Source organism: Acipenser ruthenus, chromosome 12 (assembly GCF_902713425.1).
Source record: "Acipenser ruthenus chromosome 12, fAciRut3.2 maternal haplotype, whole genome shotgun sequence".
In the NCBI taxonomy this organism is placed as follows: domain Eukaryota; kingdom Metazoa; phylum Chordata; class Actinopteri; order Acipenseriformes; family Acipenseridae; genus Acipenser; species Acipenser ruthenus.
In genome coordinates, this window is record NC_081200.1 from 38,789,307 (window position 1) to 38,813,632 (window position 24,326).

At 40.3% G+C, this 24,326-nt stretch overlaps 1 protein-coding gene across 2 annotated transcripts in view; it reads right to left on the reverse strand.

Moving 5' to 3' along the window:
- Window positions 1–1,340: 1,340 nt before the first annotated feature.
- Window positions 1,341–24,326, reverse strand: part of LOC117416839 (FAS-associated factor 1-like) — an 85,070-nt gene continuing 62,084 nt past the window's right edge. For both annotated transcript variants that reach the window (XM_034028259.3, XM_034028260.3), the window contains exons 14-19: window positions 22,855–22,991; window positions 22,043–22,131; window positions 14,676–14,756; window positions 13,525–13,602; window positions 9,571–9,786; window positions 1,341–1,672 (exon numbers count right to left, since the gene is read on the reverse strand). In XM_034028259.3, the coding sequence (XP_033884150.1) occupies window positions 1,589–1,672; window positions 9,571–9,786; window positions 13,525–13,602; window positions 14,676–14,756; window positions 22,043–22,131; window positions 22,855–22,991 (685 nt within the window). In that variant the 3' untranslated portion in view covers window positions 1,341–1,588. The remainder of the gene's footprint in view (window positions 1,673–9,570; window positions 9,787–13,524; window positions 13,603–14,675; window positions 14,757–22,042; window positions 22,132–22,854; window positions 22,992–24,326) is intronic.

A 24,326-nucleotide genomic window follows, 5' to 3' on the forward strand; every position in this document is an offset into this window, starting at 1 on the left:
CACCGCTTGGGCACCAAGACATTTAGTTCAGGCCCTTATCCCACCAGCCCAGCCCATTCCCTGTTACCCCCTCCCTCTGGTGACATCACACAAACACAACACTGAATATTCACAAGCAGACAAACACATGACTGCTGTTCTGAACCTCAAAGGTAGAGACCAACTGAGCAACTCTCAAGCACCCTAACTGCTTCATAATTGAACAAGGCACTTGTTATTACCCATTGTCTGCAGTAGTATGTATAATGGAAAATATTCCCATCGAATTTAAAGTTACACTAAAACATTTTTTTTTGCTGGTGGTGCACATCCTTATACCACAGCCTTATTTGTACCAGAAAGCATTTTGTTTGCTTCCCCCAAAAGGCAGTTATCAGCTAATTGCTACAGCATCACTGTAAGACAAATAGCCATGCTTCTGTAGCTTGGGGGGGATGGGGGGGGGGAGAGACTTGGCTGGCTGAGCTACAAACAGGAAACATTTAAGAAGGGTGACTAATACTGAAACACTGTTTTCTTTAGGAGATGCCTGTTAAACAGTGAGGACCACAGCCACGGAACATCCCTGGGACTGGAATCTAGGGAAATGATTCCCCAAGCCAACAATTCTGAGTACTGTTTAATGTGGAAACTCACTTCACGAAAATTACTGTATCATTATTGAAACAATCACAGCGTTGAAAAGAGCAGCATACACACACACAATATGAGAAAAAAACAAAAACAAACAGTTATAATCTGGAGTGATAACCAGTGCACTAAAAGCTTCCATGTCAAAATAAATATGCATTATAATATAAATGGCAAATTATATTCTTTATAAAAGTCAGCTAAACGACAAAAAACACAATTGCACCACCAGCCACCCGCAAAATAAAAGAACACTGAATTATTCATGGCAAAAAGTATTCAGAGCTCCACATAAATACTGTCACCCGTTAAAATCTTAAAAAACAAAAACAATAAATCAATCATTTAGCGTGTGTTTTCAAGAGAGTGCTGGCTCAGTCAAGTATATTTTATATATATATTTTATATATATATATATATATTATATATATATATATATATATATATATATATATATATATATATATATATCTCAAACTAAAACAAATACAGCATTCAACTAAAAAAGAAATAAAAAAATAATTAAAGGGGGAAAAAGAACAGGGGAGGGTAGCGTGTAAATTAATTAAATCAAGTCTCCTCGTGACTTGTTGAGGAAGGAGAAAGGAAGGAAGGGTGGGGCGGGACTAATGCTCATTCACGTCCCAGCAGTATCTGGAGCGATGCCGAACACCAGACCAGACCTGGGTATGAGGATGTAGGGCAGCAGGTTTTCTTCTTTTTCACTATTCTTTATTCTTTTTTTTTCTTTACACACAAAACACTACTGGGAGGAGTCTTTGCGTAAGATATGCCGTTCGTATCTCGAGACCAAGCATGTGGACAGAGAGAGAGAGAGAGAGAGTGAGAGTGTGTGTGTCGTGATGGAGGGTGTGAACGGCTGGCTGGCTGGCTGGCTCACTGGCTCTTCGCAGTGAGAAGGACGCCGCTGATCTTCTCTGTGGCTCTTTTCTTCTACCTACTCTTTCGCTTCCAGGAAGAGAGTTTCTTGAGGAAAAAGTTTTGCCTCCACTAAACTCCATGTGGGGTCCAACTGGGTCACCTGAGGAAGAAACAAGTAGAGATCAAATGAGAGGTTTTAGTACCGCAGAATATACTCCATTACTTACTGTAGTACTGTATGTTGAAGGGCAGTATTAAATGTTTTGGTGGAGAATGGCATTTTTCTGTACATTTTCTGTACATGTAAAAATACTTTAAAAATGGAAATTCTTGGGCCCTTACTGGTGCTTTCTTCTTCAGAGTATCAACAGTTTTTGGTCATCACTCATTTCAGTCTGCAGCAGCCAAAGGTTAAAATCAGAACGGTTTGTATCCATGGTTGATTATAGCTCTAAGGTCGACTCATTGCAGACTGGCATATGTGCCTGCTAAGTTGCTGCTGAGTTTAATGTTTCATGTTTTATGATTGATTATGTGTTTTTTTTTACTCTTTATTTATTGTGTTTTATGTTGTTTGCTGTGGTGGTGTGAGAATTTGTTCAATTGACTCATCTGGATAAATTAAATGTTTTGATTGATTGTTCTGAAATCCATTTTATACCTCTTTTAATTGCAATTACAATATGATCACTGGTGTTCCTTTTCTTGCGTTGAAGGTCTTTGGTTCTTGGATTCTATTTTGTACTTCAAAGACAAGGCTATTGATGGCATACTGCTGCTTCTTCCTGGTACCTAATCACTTCCTGTGTTACAGTAAAAACTGACCACAGGGTGCAGCAGTTAAAAACAACCTCCCCCCAATACATAATGTTACTGGAAACTCTTTCCATCATAAAAACACCCTACAAGGTAAAGATCCTTTGGACGGCTGCTGCACTATGACAGCAATACCACATCCAGAATGTTAAAACTGCAAACCTGAAAGCCATGTCTGGACAGAATTAGTCACCACACGTCTCAAATCAGAAATGCTTTGTTAAAAAAAAAAAAACCTGTCTGAATTTGGATTCTCTCTGTCCTGGACTATGCTAAAGTCTCATCTACCGTATCAGAATGTGAAACACATTACTTGATCAAAACTTGACCACTCAGCCATGTGCGTTACTTTTGGCTCTAAATCCCCATCAATGTGCTTCACAAGTTCAGCCTGAGTGTAGCTTTACACACCAAGCAGCCATACATTTAATGAAATATATAATAGTATGGGTGAATAAGTAAGCATTGCAACTCAGAAACAAGTGCGCTTCAGTGGTGTTCTGTAACCTAGCAACCACTTGTTTCTGCAGTGTTGACCAATCACGTGTCCTAACTGAGGTACGATTTCCATTCCAGTCATAGCACCTTGGGGGGTATACTGTCCCACTTGGAGTTAGGGTCATTTTTCACCGATACGATCAACTCATTGAGAATCAGGAATTATTTGGGGTTGGGGGTGAGCGCCAATGCTGAAATATTTTGTAATAATGGCGGCATCTCAGCCCATTGAACTGAATGGAAAGACAAGGCTGGATGTGAACCAGTAGTCTCACGGTTTAACGACATGCCATTCGACTCCCTAATCAAGATGTAAGTATGTGTCTAGCAGATGTTAGTATTAGTAACTCATCAGCCGCTAGAAGGAGATCCACTAGTTGAAACAGTCATCGGGGTGAAGACGGAGTTTATTATCATGAATAAAAACAAACAGGCTGGCACTCCAAGTTCTTTTTTGCCATCCAGCTTTCAACCAAATGACATTCCCGGCTGCTTTGTGAAAATGTTCTCAAGCTGAATGAACCGATTGTTCTACAATAATCATCAACGCAGCAGAATGTTCAGATCCAACAGCTTTCAATAGGGTTGTGTCTGCCTTTCTAGCACGTTTCAGGTTGGTACAGCATGGTCGTCAGGGGTGATGCCATAGCACAGCAAAACAATGAGTGCTTTCTAATCTTGGTCCCTCAGTTCAGCATGCCAAGCTGAGCTCCCCTTGGAAGCTGCAGTAATTATTTACAGTTGTGATACCTTGTTATGAAAACCTGTTAGGTTGAGAGCAGTGCACACAGCTTCATGTGGGTTAGGCTGGTGCCTGCTGCGGGGTACTAATTGAGCAGCTATTGTTTTGAGAAAGAAAGAAAACCACCAACAACAACAACAACAAAAAAAACAACCTTCTGCTAAAGTTGGCCTGCCACGAGTACTACAGTTAATAATGTTACTCTGAGACCTTCCCCAAGCAGACTAGTAAAGGAGAAAAGGGTGGGGGGGGGCAGACTTTTTTCTTTCCACAAATCAGCATTCTGGCTCTGTACCTAATGAGTGTGCTGATGCCACTCTTTCTCATATGAGTGTGTGTGTGTGTGTGTGTGTGTAAGGGGGAGGGGGTGCCATGAACATGTGTGCACAACAGCTGATGACAGCAAGCTAATAAACAGTTTGCAATGTTCATCAAAAGACACACACGCACGCACACAAGCTTCAACCACCAATTTGACAAACGATTGCCCTTTATCCACTCGCTTTTTACAGCCGGTTACTGAAGCCCAGTGTCAGTTACTTGGAGACCCTGAGCAGCATCAGGTGTAGTCAGCCAGCTTGGCATGGGCGTGGGGGTGGGTTGTCAGCGAGGGATCCTGCAGCAGGAGGTGTGCCCGATTGCCCCCTCGCAGAGATAGTGGTGTCCCAGATTACACAGGGGAACGCCAGAGTTTGCAAATGTTTACACTGTTATCCAATTAACAGACAATAACCAGAACAGCATCTGTCAACAAACAAAGCTGTTGTTTTTTGCATTCTCCACCCCCTTTTGCTTTATTAGCTCCGAGGCAATTTCTTCTCCTTATGGTTTGCCTCCCTGCCTAATTAAGGGGACAGCATTGCCTGCCCCCCACCCCCTTCTCTCTCTGGGGAGACGATATGAGGTTGTGGATGTTACACACCCATCTCCCAAGTCCAGGACCCAATATAATCTGTATTCATATTCTAGTTGTATTCAGACACAGGATAATCTCCAAACAGTGCTAAATAGACAACCACATAGTTACTGGGATATGGATAATTATATCAATGAAGGATTGTGGAAATTAATGTCTGGCGAGTTTGTAGAAGATATTCCCATTCAACTTGAATAAAAGCTTGTGGTGCCCCCAATACCCACCCGGGGCTCTGTCTGCTGGCACTTTGTAACTCTACACCAGCGCTTATTTCTTCTTTGTATGCATTCTTGGTGCTCAGGTGCCTTATTTTAAAGTTATGAAAACGGTCCCTGGATGAATGAATGGAAGAATTTCTGGTTCTTAAGAATTCTAAATTTAGCTTAAGAATTTAAGCTAAATTTAGGAGCCTTTGATAAAGGGTCGAACTTAAAATCATTCTGAGCCAACGGCGATTGCTAATATGTTACCATCTTATTTATTTTGTATATTTAACATTTCTGATACATTTATTGTTATCTTTTTGTACCTACGGTTGTGTGTTTTTTAAACCCAATACACAAAAATACTCCCATCTCAGGATTCACGTTAAAACAGGGAACCTAACAACTAGCTAAAGATGTTGTTGGACTAACTGGCACTAATCTGGTTGTTACCTGATGGAAATCCCATTGTTAGTTGATAAACACGGCCTAGTGCTACTGTAGAACAGTACCCTAAAGAAAATGCAAGGTCCTAATAAAAAAATTGCATTAAACAAAACATTTAAAATAAATGAGACATAAAAAAACCCCAAAAAAAACAAACAAAAACATGCACTGTCAAACTTCAATCAGGGAAACCAGTTTCCCATTAATTAAACCAAAATAACTTGCCTGTTTTAACATTCTTGTTGTCAGTGTTTATTTGGCCAATTACTAAAGCAGTGGGAGATCATTAGCTTGTCCCAGGGATTCTAAAGGAGCACATTTTGCAGGGGAGTTAAGAGGCCACTTCAAAACAAGAGACAGGCAGTGTGAGGGGGTTGGTGGCTCAGTCAATCACACACTAGCCCCTGGGCAGAGAGTCCCAGGTTTCAATCCTACCTCAGTGAAAAAACAGACATGTTCACTCTAACAACTGCACAGCATGGGGCGGTATGGAGGTGCAGCCTGTCTGTGTGAAACACGTTCAGAACTCGGCATAGCTCTCTGTCGTGCAGCAGTGGAAGGCGGTTCCATTAACATTACAACAATCCTCAAGCTTTTAGTAAACTACAACACTATTTTAGAAAGCGAAGAGCAAAACATGCTTGTAGACTGACACATTCTGTAAAAAGCTTGCTCTCCAGCTCTAAGATTGTAGATGAGGGCAAGATGTGCTGGATGTACAAGAAGTCAAAGCAAAGGCGTTTTTAAGTAACTCCTTAATAGGATTTTCTGAATATGTATGTAAAAGCTCTAATGCTGAAATTGTCAATACTGTACATAAACCACCAGTAAACTGTCTTGGAATTGCTTTTTCTTAAGGATACAGAGCTGGATACTGGCTCTGGTGGGTCAGGAAACTTGCACATTCCCTTCCTGAACATGTTATCGAAGAGTAATCTAAATAAAACCAAAAGAAACTTAGCAAACAGACACATGTATCAGCTTATTAAAATAGGGCGCCTTGTCTGGTGCAGGTTTTCAGAGTCTAACCCAAAAGGAATTGTTTCTCAGACCCAGATATAAATATCTATTTTTAAGTAAGTCAGTAACAAGTGAAAGGAGAAAGGGAACAGACAGGCAGGAGAGCAAAGCGAGCGCTGCAGCTGTTTTTCTGGGTTCCCCAAGGCAGCCAAAGAAACAAAAGTATTCAGTAATTTGTACTGCTGATCCCAGGAAGATCAGCTTTGGTTTTAAAATGAAGGGAGAAATCCTGTATAAACGATATTCCAGAGAATTACAAATGCAATAGTCGTATATAGGCTAATCCTTCCAGAAAATAGCAGTTTTCTGTTTTCATTTTAATTAGTTCTCAGCGCAGGCGGATTAGACAGGGCGCTGTTCAGATACACAAACACTGCTGCCACTTGACTTGCTTCCTGTGGAGTTTAATTAAGAAAAAAAAAAAAAAAATGAAAAGCCTTTTGCGTAATAAACTGTATTATTATTCATTTACATCTTTGCCTCTCAGCAAAAACTAACAGGTTGCACAAGTGTCACTGAAAGCTGAGTCTTTATGTATTGGGGGACTTGCACTTCTGGCATGATTCCTTTCTTCGACTTTCATAACACTACACACTGTCGCTGCCTCTTAGGTAATGTAGCAAATGTTTTTGCCAACCCTCAACAGTGATTTTGAGATATTTTAAGTTGCTATCGAGGAGCTCAAGACTGAAATAGTGTGCTGTGCAGCCCAGAACACTGGCTAACACACAGTGTAGCCAAGTACAGTAGTTTCAAATTATGTTCTTGTATGTAACTCACTACAGATAAAAGTGGGGACCAATGTAGTCAAGTACAGTAATTTCAAATTATGTTCCTGTATGTAACTCACGACAGGTAAAAGTGGGGACCAATGTAGTCAAGTACAGTAGTTTCAAATTAGGTTCCTGTATGTAACTCACTACAGATAAAAGTGGGGGACCTTGTTCCACCGAACCCTTTGGCTTTAACCCTTTCCTTGCTGGGTCTTTAACCCACTGGTGATAGAGCAGCAGCTTAGGAAGCAAATCATTCAGTCAATTGATGTGGAATAACATTGGCCCTACATTAAGTACATTCAAATGCTCTTTTCATTTTTTTAAACTGTAATATGACTAGGGCTTCTGTTTTCGGTTTTTATTAATTGCATTTTTTGGTGCTTATTTTGAGCTATTTTCGACTTTTATGTAAATCTTTTTTTTTTCTTCAGGGCTTTCGTTTTTGATATACTGTATGAAATTAGTGTTTTTGGTTACTTTCCAAAATGCTTGCGCGTTTTTTTTTTTTTTTCTGTCAAAATATGTATAGTAGTAACTCAACAGTACTTGCACCTTTTTTCCTTTGCTGTCTTCCACAATGAAATCCTTATGGCCACAGGCACATTTATCTGGGGTTTTGGGGTGTAGGCTTTTTTGGACATTTCACCACAATTCTATTTTAAATCCTCCGTATCTTAACTAATACAGCTTTAAATCCCGCTAACAAACCTCCATTCCTGATTGTAATCTTGTTTTAAATTTCGCAAGCGGAGTCTCCAATAGAAATGTAGGACTGTGCTGTCACACAGTAGTTGGGGCGGGTTTAAAGTATTCAGAACGAATCAATGATAGATGCAAGTCAGGAAGGCGGGACACTGCCCAGCAGCACTGGGAAATGTACTTCTTATTTTTTAGTAGGTTTTATTTTTTAATGGGAAAAGGGCAAAGTCAATGTGAATCGATGAACCATTTCCACAGTTTTTCCAGTGTTTATTGGCTATCCACCGATTTCATTTTTTTTGTATCGGGGGTGTTTTATCGGTTAAAACCGAAAATCAGAAACCCTAAATATGACTCCTCCACACCTTACTAGAAGTAACAAATACATTCAATTAAATAATAATAATAATAATAATAATAATAATAATAATAATAATAATAATAATAATAATAATAATGTCCGAAAGGAACATTTGGCAACACATGGTTAAAAGCAGCTAGGCACTGGGCACTGCCACACAAAGCCATCCTGCCAAACTCCCTGCAATTCCTCTGAATGAAATAGAAATAACAGGCAGTACTTTTCCAGGCTCTGAAAACACAGATACAAGTGTTCAGCTTCCCATGAGAGGCACAGGGCCTGCTCTCAGGGCAGGCCTGGAAGCTCTCCCTTATTGAATAATCCACATGTCTAATTAACCAGGTAGTTAAAAAGCATGCTCATTAGCTACCTGCCACACAACTTACCAACCCCATTAATTACTGTGTTAAAATCTGGATGTGCAACGAAGCACAGAGCCACCTCGACAGTATCTTAAGTAACCGATGCATGGTGGGATTCTAATTAATATTCGCAATAAGGTGCAGTGTGTATAGAAATATAACTAAGAAGAAAAAAAAATGCTCATTAGCTTACCTTAGCTTTTAATTAAACTGGTTGCTAAGAACAATTTTTTCCCCCCTCTGAAACATGACTTGCAAGGCCGCTGGGGGTTTGTGAGCAAAACACTTTTCCATAAACAGTGGCTATACGTCAATATTTTCATATTAATACTATTATGATATGAAGATACTCATGCAGATGTGTGGTTTTCTTACCTCACAACACCTAGTCAACACCAGTCCCTTACTGGACATGAGAAATCTGCCAGCACTCCTTTAAAAAGGCTTTGATTGAATTTTAATGCATTAACATGCCACCACTTCATTTGAAAAAGGTAGGGTTTTTTTTTTTTTTTTTTAATCAGTTGATTATCAGGTTGTTAGAAGACACTGGCCACAATGATAGGAGAGTGGGCTAAAGTAACAAGCAGGCATACAGATGTGACTGACTCAAATGAAATCCACTACCAGAAAAAGCACAACAAAACCCCCATGAGCTTTCAGAAGTTACAAGATTAATACCCCATCCTGCAGCAAGACTAAAACATACCAGTGTGGGTTTTTTAATTCTAATTGTTTAAAGTTAATAGAAAGTGATTTTCCAGACACTGGTCAGTGAGTGACTATTTTGGTTAAGTTCTATGTCAACAAATACCAGTACTCTCTCTCTTAACATAGCAAGATTGTGTTTGGGAATGCTGTGTAATTGACAAGAAGTTAAAAACAGATTTGGGTGCCATGAATAACCAAATGGCTTTTGAAGTTCACCTCATTAAGAACTGGAACATGCCCCTTATTTTTGAGCATCATGTTTCAACTGTGGATATCCCAGTATAGCCAGAAAACCGGGGGAAATACCAAGTCATGTACTTGTGACAATCTGAAGACATTCATCCAATATCCACATTCAAATTCCACTAGATACAAAGCAGTAGCCATGGTAACTCTGGAGACTGATGTCATTTCAGAAATAAAAAAAAAAAAAAAGAAAAAAAAGAAGTCACAGCTGCAGCGCAGTACCGTAACCAGCGTGGGCCGGAGGTGAATGTTTGTACTCACGTTTCTGCGAGGGAACGTAGTGAGCAGTTTGAACTCTTCCCAGGGGAACCCTTTGGACGCCACGAAGTCGAAGAGGACCTGCAGCTTGCAGCTGCCCAGGAAGCGCCGCTCCAGGAACTCCCCGCTCGGCGTGCGGATTCGCAGCTTGCTGATTGGCTCACTGCCCTCCTCCTCCGGCTCTGGGGGCAGGGCCTGCTCCAGGGACAGACGGATAGCCTGGGGGGACAAACATGACCGTAACATCTCCACAGCTGAGAATTCTACCAGCCTGCCAATATCTTTCCACTCATCCCAAAGATTTTGGAAAAAAGATAAGGCTACTTAGAATTAACAGGACTACAGTTGATTTATTGAGAAATTATATATATATATATATATTTGTTGCTTGTCTACACAGTATCATTGAACTTTGAACCTGGCTAGGCAATGTGGCTTTTAACATCGTTTCTATGGAGAAAACAACATTTCTTTCAGCTAACTTTTAAGGATGTCCACAATGGAGGGCCAAAATGATATTATGTTCAGTAAACCTGTTTTATACAAACGAGTCAACCTGACAGAATACAACTGTGGTTCACCACTGTGATTGACACTTTTGAAATGTTTACTTTGCCACAGTAAGTAAGATGGAGTAAAACAGAATTAACAACATACAGTACTGATCTGTAAGCTTGATGCTTCCTGAAAAAAAAAAGTGTTTGCTTAATTATTACTATTATTGCAAACACAAATCCGATCCGTGTTGAAAGATACCTGTTGAAAGGAGAAGAAGCAGAAGCCACCGCTCACGACCGGTGCAGCATTAGCAGCAACACCAAGTCCTGCAGTAGAGCCTCCATTTGAATAGAACATTAATTATTCAAAACTAAATTGTGAACCTTTCAACCTGACATAATTTAACAAAACACAAACCTGCACGCATTAGATTGCACTTTGTGAATGGAAAGCCTTCATTTTTTTATTTATTCATGACTGGCCAAGCCTGTACTGGACAACAGAAGATGTACCACTCATCTAGGGTCGGAACAATAAATCTATCATAGTGGCTTTATTGATAATTTGTTTGGACGGCCTTATTTATTCTACTGAAAAATGACCATCGGTAAGCGTATTTAACAGCAATAAATCGCTTTTCTGTCACAGTAGTTAGCAAGGATCGGTGCCACTGCTACTGCTACTCTCTACTCCTGTAGACAACCGATTTGTCCATAGAGAGATCCTGGGGGTGTGGTAGCTAGCACTCAAACTGGACATCTGAAAATTACCTTAATCCAGTCCCACCACTATGGAACAGTGGTATGGCTGGATTTTAAAAAGCCATCACACAAAAAGCAGACACAGTAACTATGAACAAGGGAGAAAGAAAATCTAATTATTGGCTTACCTAATTTGTCGATGTAAATCTTATAATAATAATAATCAATACCTATGTGGCTGGGTGGCTAGATGGCTAGACAGCCTCTTACTTCTAGAGGTCTCGGTTTGAGTGAATTTAGTTCGGAGGCTTCAACTAGGCCCGAGTGAACATTTAATCCCCCCAAAAAAATCTAAAACAAAAAACAGCAGAACACGTGAGAAGTCAGCTGGTCTACTGAGGTGAGGGGAAGTTCTCTTGGCGTCTGCTGGCACTGTGTCTAGCTGCAGCAGGGCTATTGTGCTTCATCCTCCACAATAGCAAAATAAATAAAATGAAAACAACAAAAAGAACCACCCCTCTAGGAATTCGTGCTCTTTTGATGCTTAAAGCCCTCACCTGTAGTCCCTGTTTTGACAATCACTACCATATGCTGCTGCAACAACACACAGCAGCTTTATTTACCAACCTAATGCAATTATATTTCATAACAAATGCACAACAGTAGCTCATTAGCAACCTCTGGCTTTGTGAGCCTGACCCAGCGGTCCCCGGGACCTATTCTCTTGGGCTCAGTGTTTAAAGAATACCTCAAAAGGATATTCCCTAACACGGGCAAGCAAAAAACATTATAAATAATCCCAGGCCCACAATGAGAAACAACAACCAAGCCGCTGCTGCAGACAAAGGTAGCTCTGAAGACGTGAATAGCCAGTGACTGAGCCAAACTTGTGCGCGTTGAGGAACAATAGCTTAGCCACTGGGTTGTCTCACATGTTGGTAAATAGCTATTGTCCAGACTGCCTTTTATTCCGGGTTGAGCAAACATCTTTGGTTGCATGCCTTATAATTATTATTTTTCTTATGCATTTTTATAAGTATTGTATTAAAATAAACACTTGGCCCAGTTTCAATGTGCCTTTTTAAAATGGAAACAGGTTTCTATAGCGCTGTTTGCGGGGTGGGGGTGGGGGTGGAAGTGGGTAATCTGTATTGAGCAGAGATAATAGAATATAATTGTTAGGAGAGAGGTATTCACAGGCAGCCTGTGCCAGCTATTATGAATAGTACTGTTACAGCTGTACCAATATATCTTTATTGTGTAAAATAAAAATGTACATCATACCTGTATTTCTATAAATGTAGTTATGTGTTGTACTGTTTTGTAATGGGTATATATTAAAAGTGATACGTTTTACTAGCTGTGTTTAATATTTAATTTATTACTTGTTTAATATCATTTTTGTTAATAATGTTTCTGTTTAACACAGAAATGTACAATGTGTTATGTTGGAATGAACACATTAAGCTTTAACAAAATGATCTGGAGCTTGAATTTATAATATTAGTTTCTGACATTCCAGTTTAAAAAAAAAAAAAAATCTAATATATATATATGATCTCTCTTACTATACAAGGTTAAAGAAATCTCTGTTTGTAATTCAGGTAGTGGTGTACTTTCCTGTTCATTCCCCCTAGACAGTGTGCAACATAAGTACTTTGTATTGAATTATTTCGTTAGCTACAATCTCTTGCAAGATTCAGTTTACTATATGATATGTGCACTACACCTCACGTGTTCCTGCCCATTGCCTTGTGTTAAGCACAACGCACATTAGCCTGGTTAGGTAGCCCTGTGCTCATCTCACTCAACTGGGAGAAAAAGCAACACGATGTCTAAAACAGTACAAGCAGCACACACAATTTCAAGGGTGTCTATCTGTCCAGTTGCTGTCAGACATTGAATAAGTACAGTTTCCTTGTTGAAAAGAAAACCAAAAACATCAGGCAACCAGTGAAGCGAAGCGTTTCCAGCTCCACTGGTCTCCTTCTAAACTAGCTTTGGAAATATTGTTTGTTTGCACTAAGCTAGTCAAAATGGTGCATTGTTAGGTAAACTTACACAAGGGATTTCCACTGAAGAGTAGAGTGTGGTATTATACATCTACAATGTTTCATAGAAGCTTTTGCTACTCAAAATGGATGGCAAAGAAAACCAAAAGGTAGCACATTATATACGGCATTGTATACAGTACATGGTGCAGGATCTGGCATGCCACTTGTCAAACAGGATTGGTAAATCAACATGATGGCAAATTAGATTTCCAAACCCAAACCAAATCATCATATTTATACCACTCCTTTGGCTACATTTCCATGAGTTATTTGCTGAGTCCCAGTGTTATTTTCATAGTCTCTTGCTGGAATTGAGAGCTAAATACCACTTAGGTTATTACATTTTTTTCAAAAATACCCAACAGCAAGACAGGACATATTGGTACCAACTGATTGAGTAGTTACCTACCCTCCAACAGGGGGGTCTCAATACAGAGAGTACAAGCACTTGGAAAATGCTTAAAGGGACTGCTGCTGTTTGAAAAGGGGATTTACAAGACTTAAGTGTAACTAAAGATGTAATACGATAACCGTAATGTATATATGTACATATAGTTTATGAGCATCACCTGTGTTTCAAGTTATAGCTGGTCAGTAATACTGGATCTACTCTTCTCAAACCAATTGTTCTTTTCAATAGCCCCCTGCAAGCGCCCTTGACCCCCGATAGAAAGGCTTTGCTGTTGTGGTGCCCCCGTTCTCACCTCTCGCTCGTCCTCCTGCTCTTTCCGGATCTGTTCCAGACGAACCTGCTCTGCCATCTCCCTCTCCTGGGCTTCCCTCTGTACCATTAACACACAAGAGACAAGTTCAGCACTTCCCATTCAGGGAGGTTTGCTACCAGATTGTTTTGTGCAACCTTTTGTTGACCCAGGTACAGAGATTGCTGGGACCCATAATGTCCCCAACACTGGGAAACCTCAAGGAAACTGGTTCCCTGTAACCAGCTGCATGCATCCATTGCTATTATTATTATTATTATTATTATTATGAAAACATTGAGGTATGAAAATCTGGATATCATTTGTTGTACCAAATTAAAGTTATTCAGCTCCACATCTAAGTTCATAACTGAAACCCTGAACAACAAAGCTTGCAGAAAGCATATGAAACAAAGCAGGGCCTAGCCAGTAATCTTTCTTTAGCTTTTGGAATCGTTTTGATTGCTTTTGAGTTGACATGAAAGACCGTTCTCGTAAATTAAGATTAAGTCTAATTACATCTCCCTGCATACTGGATTAGCCCTGTCAGAGCAACAGCAAAAAAAAAAAAAAAAAATAGGTTTTACAATGTACAGTATAAACACCAGATTATAAAATGGCACACTTTAAGAGGAGACGAGTTCATTTACATTTAATTATATTTAAATACACTTATGCTGATCCTGGCCTAAGGAAATATCTGGGTCCTTCATGATAGCTTGTGATGTTACTTCTCTCTCCTCCCCCCCCCCCCCAAAAAACAAACAAACCGCTGAATAAACTCAGGCTATGCTAGCAGTATGTGGTGGCACTAGGAAATATTGAAAAAAACAAAATACTGAAAATGGCAAATTATAGGTAGGTACAGAGCAAAGTTTAAAGGCAGCGGGAGGTTAGAAAACTTTGCATTAAAACGTTCAAAATGTTTTCATTGGCCGCCATTTTGGATCTTCTGAATGTTAGAATCAACCAGTATGCAGCTGATTCAAAACTCTGCCTCACGCTCATATACCCTCCCCTTTTTATAACCCTTTGCCGACCCAGGAAATCAAAGAACTGATCAAGGGGAATGGGGAGTCTACGATTCATTTAAAGACAGGGCCCAGATTCCCGACTCGCTGGGTTCCAATAATTGTCATGTGTTCAAAACCAACCTTGGCTCTGTCTGCCTCCAAAGACACACGATAGGCTTCATCCTGTTCCCTCTTCACCAGCTCTCGTGCTTCTCGTTCGTCCTGTTGTGAAGAATGAATGAATACATTCAACACAGTGTTACAAAACCAACTTTCTATGGTCTGTATGGAGAACAAATCCAGCTTGTAAGTCCCTCACTGAGAAGGTGGAGGCAATGGGCCAATCTGCGACTCCTTTACTTAAAGTGGTTGTAGCTAACAAAATAAACACCTGTCGTACTCTTCCATTTGCTATACAGGTCCTGGTACTACACTAGGTTGAAGAAAGTTCTCAGTTTGCTTGTCTTATTTTCAGGAGGTCTGATACTGCTTCACTTCCCCAAGTCATTTCACCTCAGCAGTGTCTTCGGGGTCAAAGCATGCTACTGGCTAAAACCTGTCAGTCAATAGGTGAAGCAGCTGGCTGGTTAATGACAGGAAAGAAGCCGTTGAAGGGGTGGGGACGTCACCCTCCAGGAAGTGCAAGACTAACTGAAAGCAAGCCTTCTAAACCGTGATGTTTTTAACTTGGTATAATATTAAATAGCATTTTTGCTAAAAGTTGTGTTTCTATCAAAACTGCACGATTGAGATCTAGACATCGAACAGGATTGCGCCAGAGGTCAGATTTATGAAATGATTTTGTTAGCAACAACCGCATTAAGCTTTCATAAGGGTATGAAAGAGTAGCATGCATGATTCCAGCTTAAGATCCATTACACAAAGACCCCTATAGAGGAACCTGAAATCCTTTTATACTTGAAGGTCCTGTTTGCACAGAGATTCGTTTTGCTGATTTCTACCTGCTATGGATGAGAGCCATTGCACAAAACCTTCCAAGAAGTGAAACCGCACGGTTTCCATTGTGTGGTCACTTTGTTTTTTTCCACTAAATGTTTTTTTTTAAAAACTGCCTGTGCTGCAGTCTTTGATAAGGCATAGGGCCGCAGGGGGGGGGCAGGAAGCAGCCACACTGAAAAGGTAAAGCCACGGTTAGCAGATCAGGAGGAAAATTAGAATAATTTAATACCTTTCTTTGAGTGAAGGGATCAGACTCTGAAAATAAAAATATAACCAAAAAGATATATGCCTTGTGCCTCTTGTTTCTGACTTTTGTCAAACTGAAACAGACTCTGATTAAGCAATGCAATATCCTTAAAGGCAGCTTTAGGGCAGATATGGTGGACCATCACACACACAAAAAAACAAAGTTGATGCAAAGCAAACATTAAATACAAACACTGTACTATTGTGACGATAGTGAGGATTTACAATAATAAACCTTCAAGAAAGTGCTCCAGATAATACCTGCAGATTCTTCAGTAAACCTAAGCTGGCACATGCTTTAGTATTAGCAATGCATTGATTAAACAAACTAATCTGTACATTTCATATGGAAAAATTATCTTTACCAGCCATTTTGAATCCAGTTTGAATACAAAAAATCCTATAAATCTTGAATGATCTCTATTCCGTTGCTCTATCTGAATGAAGAATGCTTAATTAAAAATAATAATAATAGAAGGGAGGGAAAGATTGCCTGAACTTGAGGAAGACCAATAACAACTAACAGTTAAAAGTGTGAAAAAGAAAATAAAAAACAATTCAAAAAGAGGAAAGCACTTGAGTATTATAAGCACCAGGCACTGCAGCTCTACCAAAGAAGCTGCTAATTATGTTATGTTTACAGTAGCAACCAAGCGCCCTCCTGCCGAGGAACACTGCAACCCCAGGGCTGGTAAATGTGTACAAAAGTGTCTTTGTAGCAAACTCTGCCACTAAATGTCAGTGTTTGCATAGACTGTGAGCCACTGGAAGCAGTTTTCAACACACCCCCACCAGCTGTAAACCCATCACAATGGTGTGCTGTCCAGCGCTGGAACAGCAGGCTGAGGAAATACTGCAGGCTGCCACCCAATGACCTGATCGCTCTTTCAACTGGGACAGCTCCTTTTCAGCTTAGAGGTTATGAATAGTGTAGTGTGTCCCTCGAATGTGTACTTGACATCAGCTGGCTTTACAATCCTGTTTGTTTACTTCCCACAGGGGCAGTACTAGCACCTTTAAAAAGCACTTGCTACATTTGAAAACACACTTTTCAGAGTGTATGTTACTGTCACCATAACCTACATCCACTGTATGCGGATAAGTGGTTCTCTAGATGTATGTAAAAAGGAAAGCGTGACATACAGTATGTACGTGCCTATAGAAACACAGAACGGACAGGCACTTCCAGATTGTGATGCTCTCAAAAACGTGTGCTAAAGAGTTTCATCACAATTGGATCAGCAGCTCTCTGGATACATGTGACCTTGTTTTGAGAAAACCCAGCCAAAGTAAAGGCGTCTGAACAGACCCTGATTATTGGAACTACCCAGTTGAGAAGTGTTGCTAAAATGAGCAATTGGGTTCTTGTTAAGTGTGATCAGAACCAACTGAACCATCACAGGACTTATCCACCGTTTAATAATCTTCGATGGAGATGTTTAGCATGGTCCTGACCACTTGCACCTGATTATTATAGATGAGCAAGGTAGCGCTAAAAGACAGGACTGACAGCAGGGCAAGTAGAATCCCTTCTTCCTGTTCTGGCAGGATTTTCTCAGAACAGGTCACGCATGTATAACTGTGAACACCTCCACTATACAAATTAGTAACTCCTGCAACCGATCCAGTGGGCTATACCTCACATGTCTGAAGTAACTTGTTCTACAAACAGTGTTATGGCAGGTGTTTAGACTTTTTGGCTCAGCCACTGCATGTATCCATCACACACACATAACTGTCAAGTTTACCAGAGTACCCAGGTTATTAAGTTCTTAACCTTTGGGGCACGTCACCCGCCCCACCTCTGTACCTGTTACCTCTTATCTCGGTCTCCCTTCTGCTTGGCTGTGCTCAGGTGCGGATCTCAGTGAATCACGCCTGGGTTTCACACGCCGCTGCCTAGCAGGTTCACTCACTCAAGCACGTTCATGCTCATTACTCTGGGAATGCGATTAAGGTGCGTCTGCAAAAATACACTGCTGATCAGTCTCTATTTGTTCCGAAAGATTTGGTCACACGAAACTGTCTGCAAACATGTGTCTAGTCTAGATTGTAGAGATGTGTTACTGATCAGGCAATCAAGGGAGGGCAATGGGGTGAACATTGATATTGTCTTTGCTCACAGACCAAACCCCCACTCTTCTCTGAGCACTCTTAAAAGAAGTGGCAACCAATTAATTTTTAGCGATTATATTATGGCACTAGCAACATTATTTTGTTATGTTGAAGATATTTTGGTTCATTGCTTATTTTGTTTAACACAAGATAAGCTGATGCTTTAAAAAACAACCCTAAATCGTTTCTGATCCTTCAGGTCAACTTTCAGTTTTCTCTTCGGTTTTCTTTTTTTTAATACTGTATACTATTTATTCTTTGAGGGAAAGGGTTACAAAGACTTTTGAAACAGTAACGTACATATACAGAAGACATCAGGAAAGGTGGGTGAGCAGAAGTCTGAAATGTCTAATTCGGAAACTTGTATTAGTTTGGTTGACAGGGCACGTTCATATGTGTTTGTAACTTTGAGGTTTTACAGAAAGGTCAAGGGTCTAGAAGAATCTTCAGCATGGGTTGTGATTAATATTAAAATATGTTCTTGCTTAGAGATGGCGCTCGCATTAAAAAAAAAAAAATCCAGCTGGAAAAATTAACTTTAAAATGAACAAAATTGCAGAAGGGCCGACAAAGGATTTGATACACATGGACAAATAAGAATGTGCCAATAGCCAAGTGTAACACCAGTATTTTTTTTACAATATTACCACACTAGATTATCACTGGCATTGGCACCTTAGCAAACACAGGTCTCAAGAAGTCAAAAACAGAGGAACATTGAGCAAAAAAAGGAAGGGCTGAACTGGTGCCATGAGGTAAGAATTCAAAACTAAATACAGTAAAGCTTCCCAGATAACTAAAAGAGGGTTTGTTTTTGTCAGTGTCACTGTAGCGAGAGGGGTGCAGACAGATTAGGTTTGGAAGAGCATGTGACTGAACCCGGGCAGCTGTGTGGAGAGAATACTCTGTGTTATTACTGTAATCCGAGCTGACAGCTGAGAGAAAGGAGTGCATTACTGATGGATCAGCTGCCGGAGCACAACCCCACCCTGCCTCTGCCTGTCACAGAGAGTTACTGTAATGCATGGTGCACCTTCGGGCACAAGCACGGGGAAGGTAGGGGGGACTGGGCAGGCTGGAGTGGGAGGAGCAGCTACAATTCTAGTGGAAGATCCTTGTCTTTTATTTGACTTCTTATCCCCCACTGGGGCTGCATATGCCCAGGGACGCAGATATAGTGGAGGTAGCTGTATGCATGTTACAGTTAATCAAGAGAAGCACTTATCTGATTGTGACGAAACGTGTCAAGCACAGTCTTTAGTATTGCTAGTATCAGAATACAAGGGAGTATGTAAGCTGTTTGTCATATTTACATTTTTTTCATATATCAGGAGAATCAGTTGTCCAACTGTGAAGAAACTTGGTAAGGACTTTCTTTATCCCAAGTCATTGAGTCTACCTGAATACTGCAGTGTATGGAGACTGTCAAGAAAACTGTGTATCTGATACGATGAAAATATCTTATGGTCCCCATTAAGAGGGATGTGTGTATGCTAATTTCATCAACTGTTGCTAGGTACAGTTGGTCACATAAGGGAGGGAAAGAAAGCAAATAAAGAAATGTGGAAATTGAAAAACTGTATAGCAAGAGAAAGGTAGAATTGGATCTATGGGATGAAGAAGCAGTCAACCAATTTTTCAATTGGTCCAATTGCTACAGTAAAAAGAAACAAAGGGTTAAATGTCTTCCATGAAAAAAAAAACATTGTTGTTATTTTATTATTATTCCTCTCTGCTGTTTTCACTCCTGCCTGACAGGAAGTCAACCTTTTCAATACACTAATCTGTAGGATTCCTGTATTTACATGAAAGATATACAGTCTCGATTTGTATTATCAAGCAGGAGGCCTCCGTTTGTTAGACTTTGTGGTTTCTGTTGACTTAAAGGAGGCTTTAGAGAAAAGAAACCGGAATCTGGATCCGACTCTCATTGTCAGAGCCTGGCAATACCAGGACCCAAGTCACGCTCCTTTCCCTGACAAAGGAAAGCAGTTGTCTCTTCTTGTTTAAGTACAATAACCTTTTGAGAATAATACTTCTTTTTCTTTTTTTTTCAGAAAAAGCATTCTTAAATAAAAAATGTATGTATAAAAAGGAATGTCGATGGAGGTTCGTACAAACATGTTGTGCATAATGGATCTCACAAGGCGTTGCTGTTTTTTTGTGTTCTCCAAGGGGACAGTTAAGGGCACCTTTGTCTACAGTCTCACAGAGATGTCATAACAGGGCCAGCATGTAGTGTGAACTTATTACCTCAGCAGCTCCCCAGGGCAGGGTTAGGGCATACAGGCAAAGTATGTGAGAACATGACAGAAGTTACGAAAGCGAGGAGGCCGTTCAGCCTATCATTGCTCAGCCAGTTTTAAATAGCCAACTGATCTCAGGACTGCATCCAGACAACGCTTGAAGGATCCCAGGGAATCAGCAGTAACCCATTCCATACACTTACCATTCTCTATGTGAAAAAGAAAGCACTGGACAGCCCTCAGTCCTGAACCTGTCTCCACTGAACTTCCAAATGAGCACAGCATTGTAAGTGTGGTCACACCAGGGCATTGGTGAAGCTCACGCGGGGCATGTTGTTCTTTTTACGGTGGCATTTGAATGGCTAAGCGTTATAGTTCTGTCGAGTCATGACCATGGTTTGGGGAGGCATAATCCTGGTGATGGGGGTGTATTAGATGCGGCTGTACATACATATTTCACATATATCTAAAGAACGACTTGTACAACCAAAATAATACTTGTTAAGAACCAGGTTACTGAGTGAATCACAATCTGTATATGGAGTATATGGACCCTGCCCAAGCCCGTTTGTACGTCACACTTAAATTTCACATATCTGTAGAAGCATTTGTCCAATTCTGACGAAACCTGGTTTGAACACTCTTTTCCACGTTATAACTTGAGTTATTTCCATTCTTTTTCAAAGTCTGTGTATATGTATAAAATAAAGATGGCTTATAGAAGAGTTTCGTGACTATTAAACAGTGTTTTAAAAAAGGTACCATGGACCTTTTGCCAAGCGCTGAACACATTACAAAGTAAAAAAAACAAAAGGAGGCTGTGTGGTCCAGTGGTTAAAGAAAGGGGCTTGTAACTAGAAGGTCCCCAGTTCAAATCCCACCTCAGCCACTGACTCATTGTGTGACCCTGAGCAAGTCACTTAACCTCCTTGTGCTCCGTCTTTCGGGTGAGACGTAATTGTAAGTGACTCTGCAGCTGATGCATAGTTCACACACCCTAGTCTCTGTAAGTCGCCTTGGATAAAGGCGTCTGCTAAATAAACAAATAATAATAAAAAAAAAAAAAAAGTGCTAAAGGCCAGCCTTGTGTCAGGAATCGAGTGAGCCCTTCTGTTCAACTCACTTCCTATCTCCACAGTGCAATCCACAGCAGGATTAACTGTTGATTAAAAGTTAATTTAGGAACAAATGAGCTCAGGGAAAACCGAAAACGATGGAAAAAAAATCTCTCTAGATATTAACTCTGAATAATCCAGGGTACGCACTGCTAGGCCAGGTGATGGGCGAAAATCCAGCCAGAGATCTACACCACGATTTCTCTTAGGGGTTGAGAGGGAGCAGTTCAGACTTCCTGCCTCAATCCTGCCCTGGACTGGACGGAGCACCCTTTCTCTTCGGGGGATGAGGGAGGGAGGGAGCAGTTCAGACTTCCTGCCTCAATCCTGCCCTGGACTGGACGGAGCACCCTTTCTCTTCGGGGGATGAGGGAGGGAGGGAGCAGTTCAGACTTCCTGCCTCAATCCTGCCCTGGACTGGACGGAGCACCCTTTCTCTTCGGGGGATGAGGGAGGGAGGTAGCAGTTCAGTCCCTATGTCTCATGCTTGCCCTGGACTGGACAGAGCACCCTTTCTCTTTGGGGGATGAGGGAGGGAGGGAGGGAGGGAGGGAGCAGTTCAGTCCCTATGCCTCAATGGACTGGAAGGCATGATCACTTTATGACAGAAGTGCTTTGGTGGATTGATTTATGGGACAGGCACATTGTTTCTGTACAGTGTAAATGGTAAACCACAGTTTGGGTGTGTCCATTTGAAATCACTGTCAACTGAGCCCTTCCCTCCATGTCACTACGTTTGTACAGATAATCTCAAAGTTGTGTGTGCCTCTTTGGTTCATGTTTAACAAGCAATACAGCCACCCACTGAACACTTATGACAGCTTACCTCATCTCTAATGTCCTCTTGCTGCTGAGCAGTGAAGATCTCCATGGCTGCCATGAGCCTCATCATCAGCTCGTCCACCGTCGTGTTCCCTAGCAATGCACAAGTTATTTAAAAAAAATTAAGAATTAATCACAGCGGTGTTATTAGCTGAGAGAAGGGTACAAAAATCACAGACTATAATGCCAATATTTAATTACATTTTTTTTCCCAAAATATTATGAGTATTTAAGCTTTTTAAAAATTCTATTCATAAATCCCTATGTAACGTAACGATAATATTTTATTTATAATGTTTAGATTGGCTTTGCTAATATATCTGCATCAATTATTTATTTCACTGCCGGAGTTAGCAGTGCATTTTTTACATTTTTTTTTACTGTGTGCAAGAGATGAAAGATATTGGCTCCGTAGCCAAGTTGAGATCTGTATATCTTGCAACTACTACTTCTTTAATTCCAACTACACTCCCTCCCAGATCTAAGCAAGAAATTAGCAGTGGCTTATCCTTATTTATGAACATTTAAACTACTCAGTGTTTTAAATTTTGCTCTGTACTGGTAAAATACATTTTTCCTCCCCTATAGCTGCCTGGACGACTTCCAGAGGAGGGTCACTACTACTTTCCAACACTGCTTCCCAGCCCTTAGATCCTACACATACACTTTTCCATAGACTGATCCAATAAGACGCACTGTAACCAAACCCCAATAAGACGCACTGTCACCAATGCAGCTTGGGGTCAGGCTCCTGTTCCTATGATTGCTACAGTATTATTTCAAAGACGGCAGGCTGGAAACACAGCACATTCTTACCCTGAATCACGTTTAAGACTTCGTTCGACGACCTTTTTCCCATGATGATGAGTAAGAGGGGGAACTGATCGGTTTTGTAAGTTCGGATGGTCTGTGCCACCACGCTGCCAAAGTGCCTCGTGCACGTCGTGAGTAACCTTAGGAGGGAATGAGACACGTTTACCAAACCATACACAACAGAAAGTTTAAAGTGATTTAAATCATTGTAACACTAGGACCACTGGTTTGATGTCAGCCAAGTCCACTACAGTGTCCAAAATATATCTGACATGTGTTAGGGACATCCTGCATGAAATAAACAATCTTCCTGTTGGACAGAGGTCCCTCTCACAACAGATGTTCTCCATGACAGAAACACGTACACTAAACATAGCCTTGCTATCAAAAGGGTTCCCCCTAAAAGAAACTAGAAATGTGTGTATTGGTGCATTTCCCAGACACATCATTGGTTCGTTCAGACCATTAGCCAGATGAGCAAGGTTTATGCAGTTGATACAAAACATATATTCAGATTTGTTTTACACAAGAAACGTTTTAGCCATGCCTTCATTAGTGTTATTAGTAACTGCTCTTGTTGTAGTGTTTTTGTACATTGACTTTTGTTTCTTCTAGTTTAACTTCAGAAATAGCCTGGGCCTGCATGGGATAAATGGTTTTGTATTTTGTCTTTATAAATGAACACAACAAAAGAGGGTTTCAGATCTGGCATGCCCCTTTGTGCACCTTCGCACAGCATCCTAGGAGAGGAACAGATTTGCTGCTTGGTCACACATTAATAGAACACCATAAGTACTGTAGCTTAAAATTCAGACTACAGACAAGGATTAATAATGCCAACTGATTCCAGCACAGTCCGTTTTAACACGAAAAATGAAACATGCGACAGTACCATTTTGTTTGTGTGACAAATTTCTTTAAACTAAACTGATGAGGAAAAAGCGTTACTTTCTGCAAGTTATTATTTTTTTTTTTTAGCTCACAATTCTCTAAAAACAAGAAATTCTTCAATGCTAAAATATACCAGAACAAGTCATTTTGTGGTTCCAAATCAATGTATATTCAGCTCTCTTGACCCGACAACAGACGTTGGGGTGCATGAGGGTCAGTCACAGGTGCATTTGCCTTTTCTAATTATTATGTGTTGCAACAAAAGTTGTAAACCTAATGAATTGTCTCAGTAACATTTTTGGACATTTAAAATGAACAATACAAATACTTACCTAGACATATGTTACAGATTTAGATAATAATAATAATAATAATAATAATAATAATAATAATAATAATAATAATAATAATAATAATAATTTATGTATAAATGTAAACTTTTAAACCAGTGAGTGAATTGCAGGACCTCCTGACTAACTGCATAATGGCTTGAACTCAGAGCTTCAAATAATTTGCTTTTCACTCACAGCAAAGTCTTCTAAATCCAAGCAGCCTTCCGAATTAGTATTCCTTGCAAGACTTTT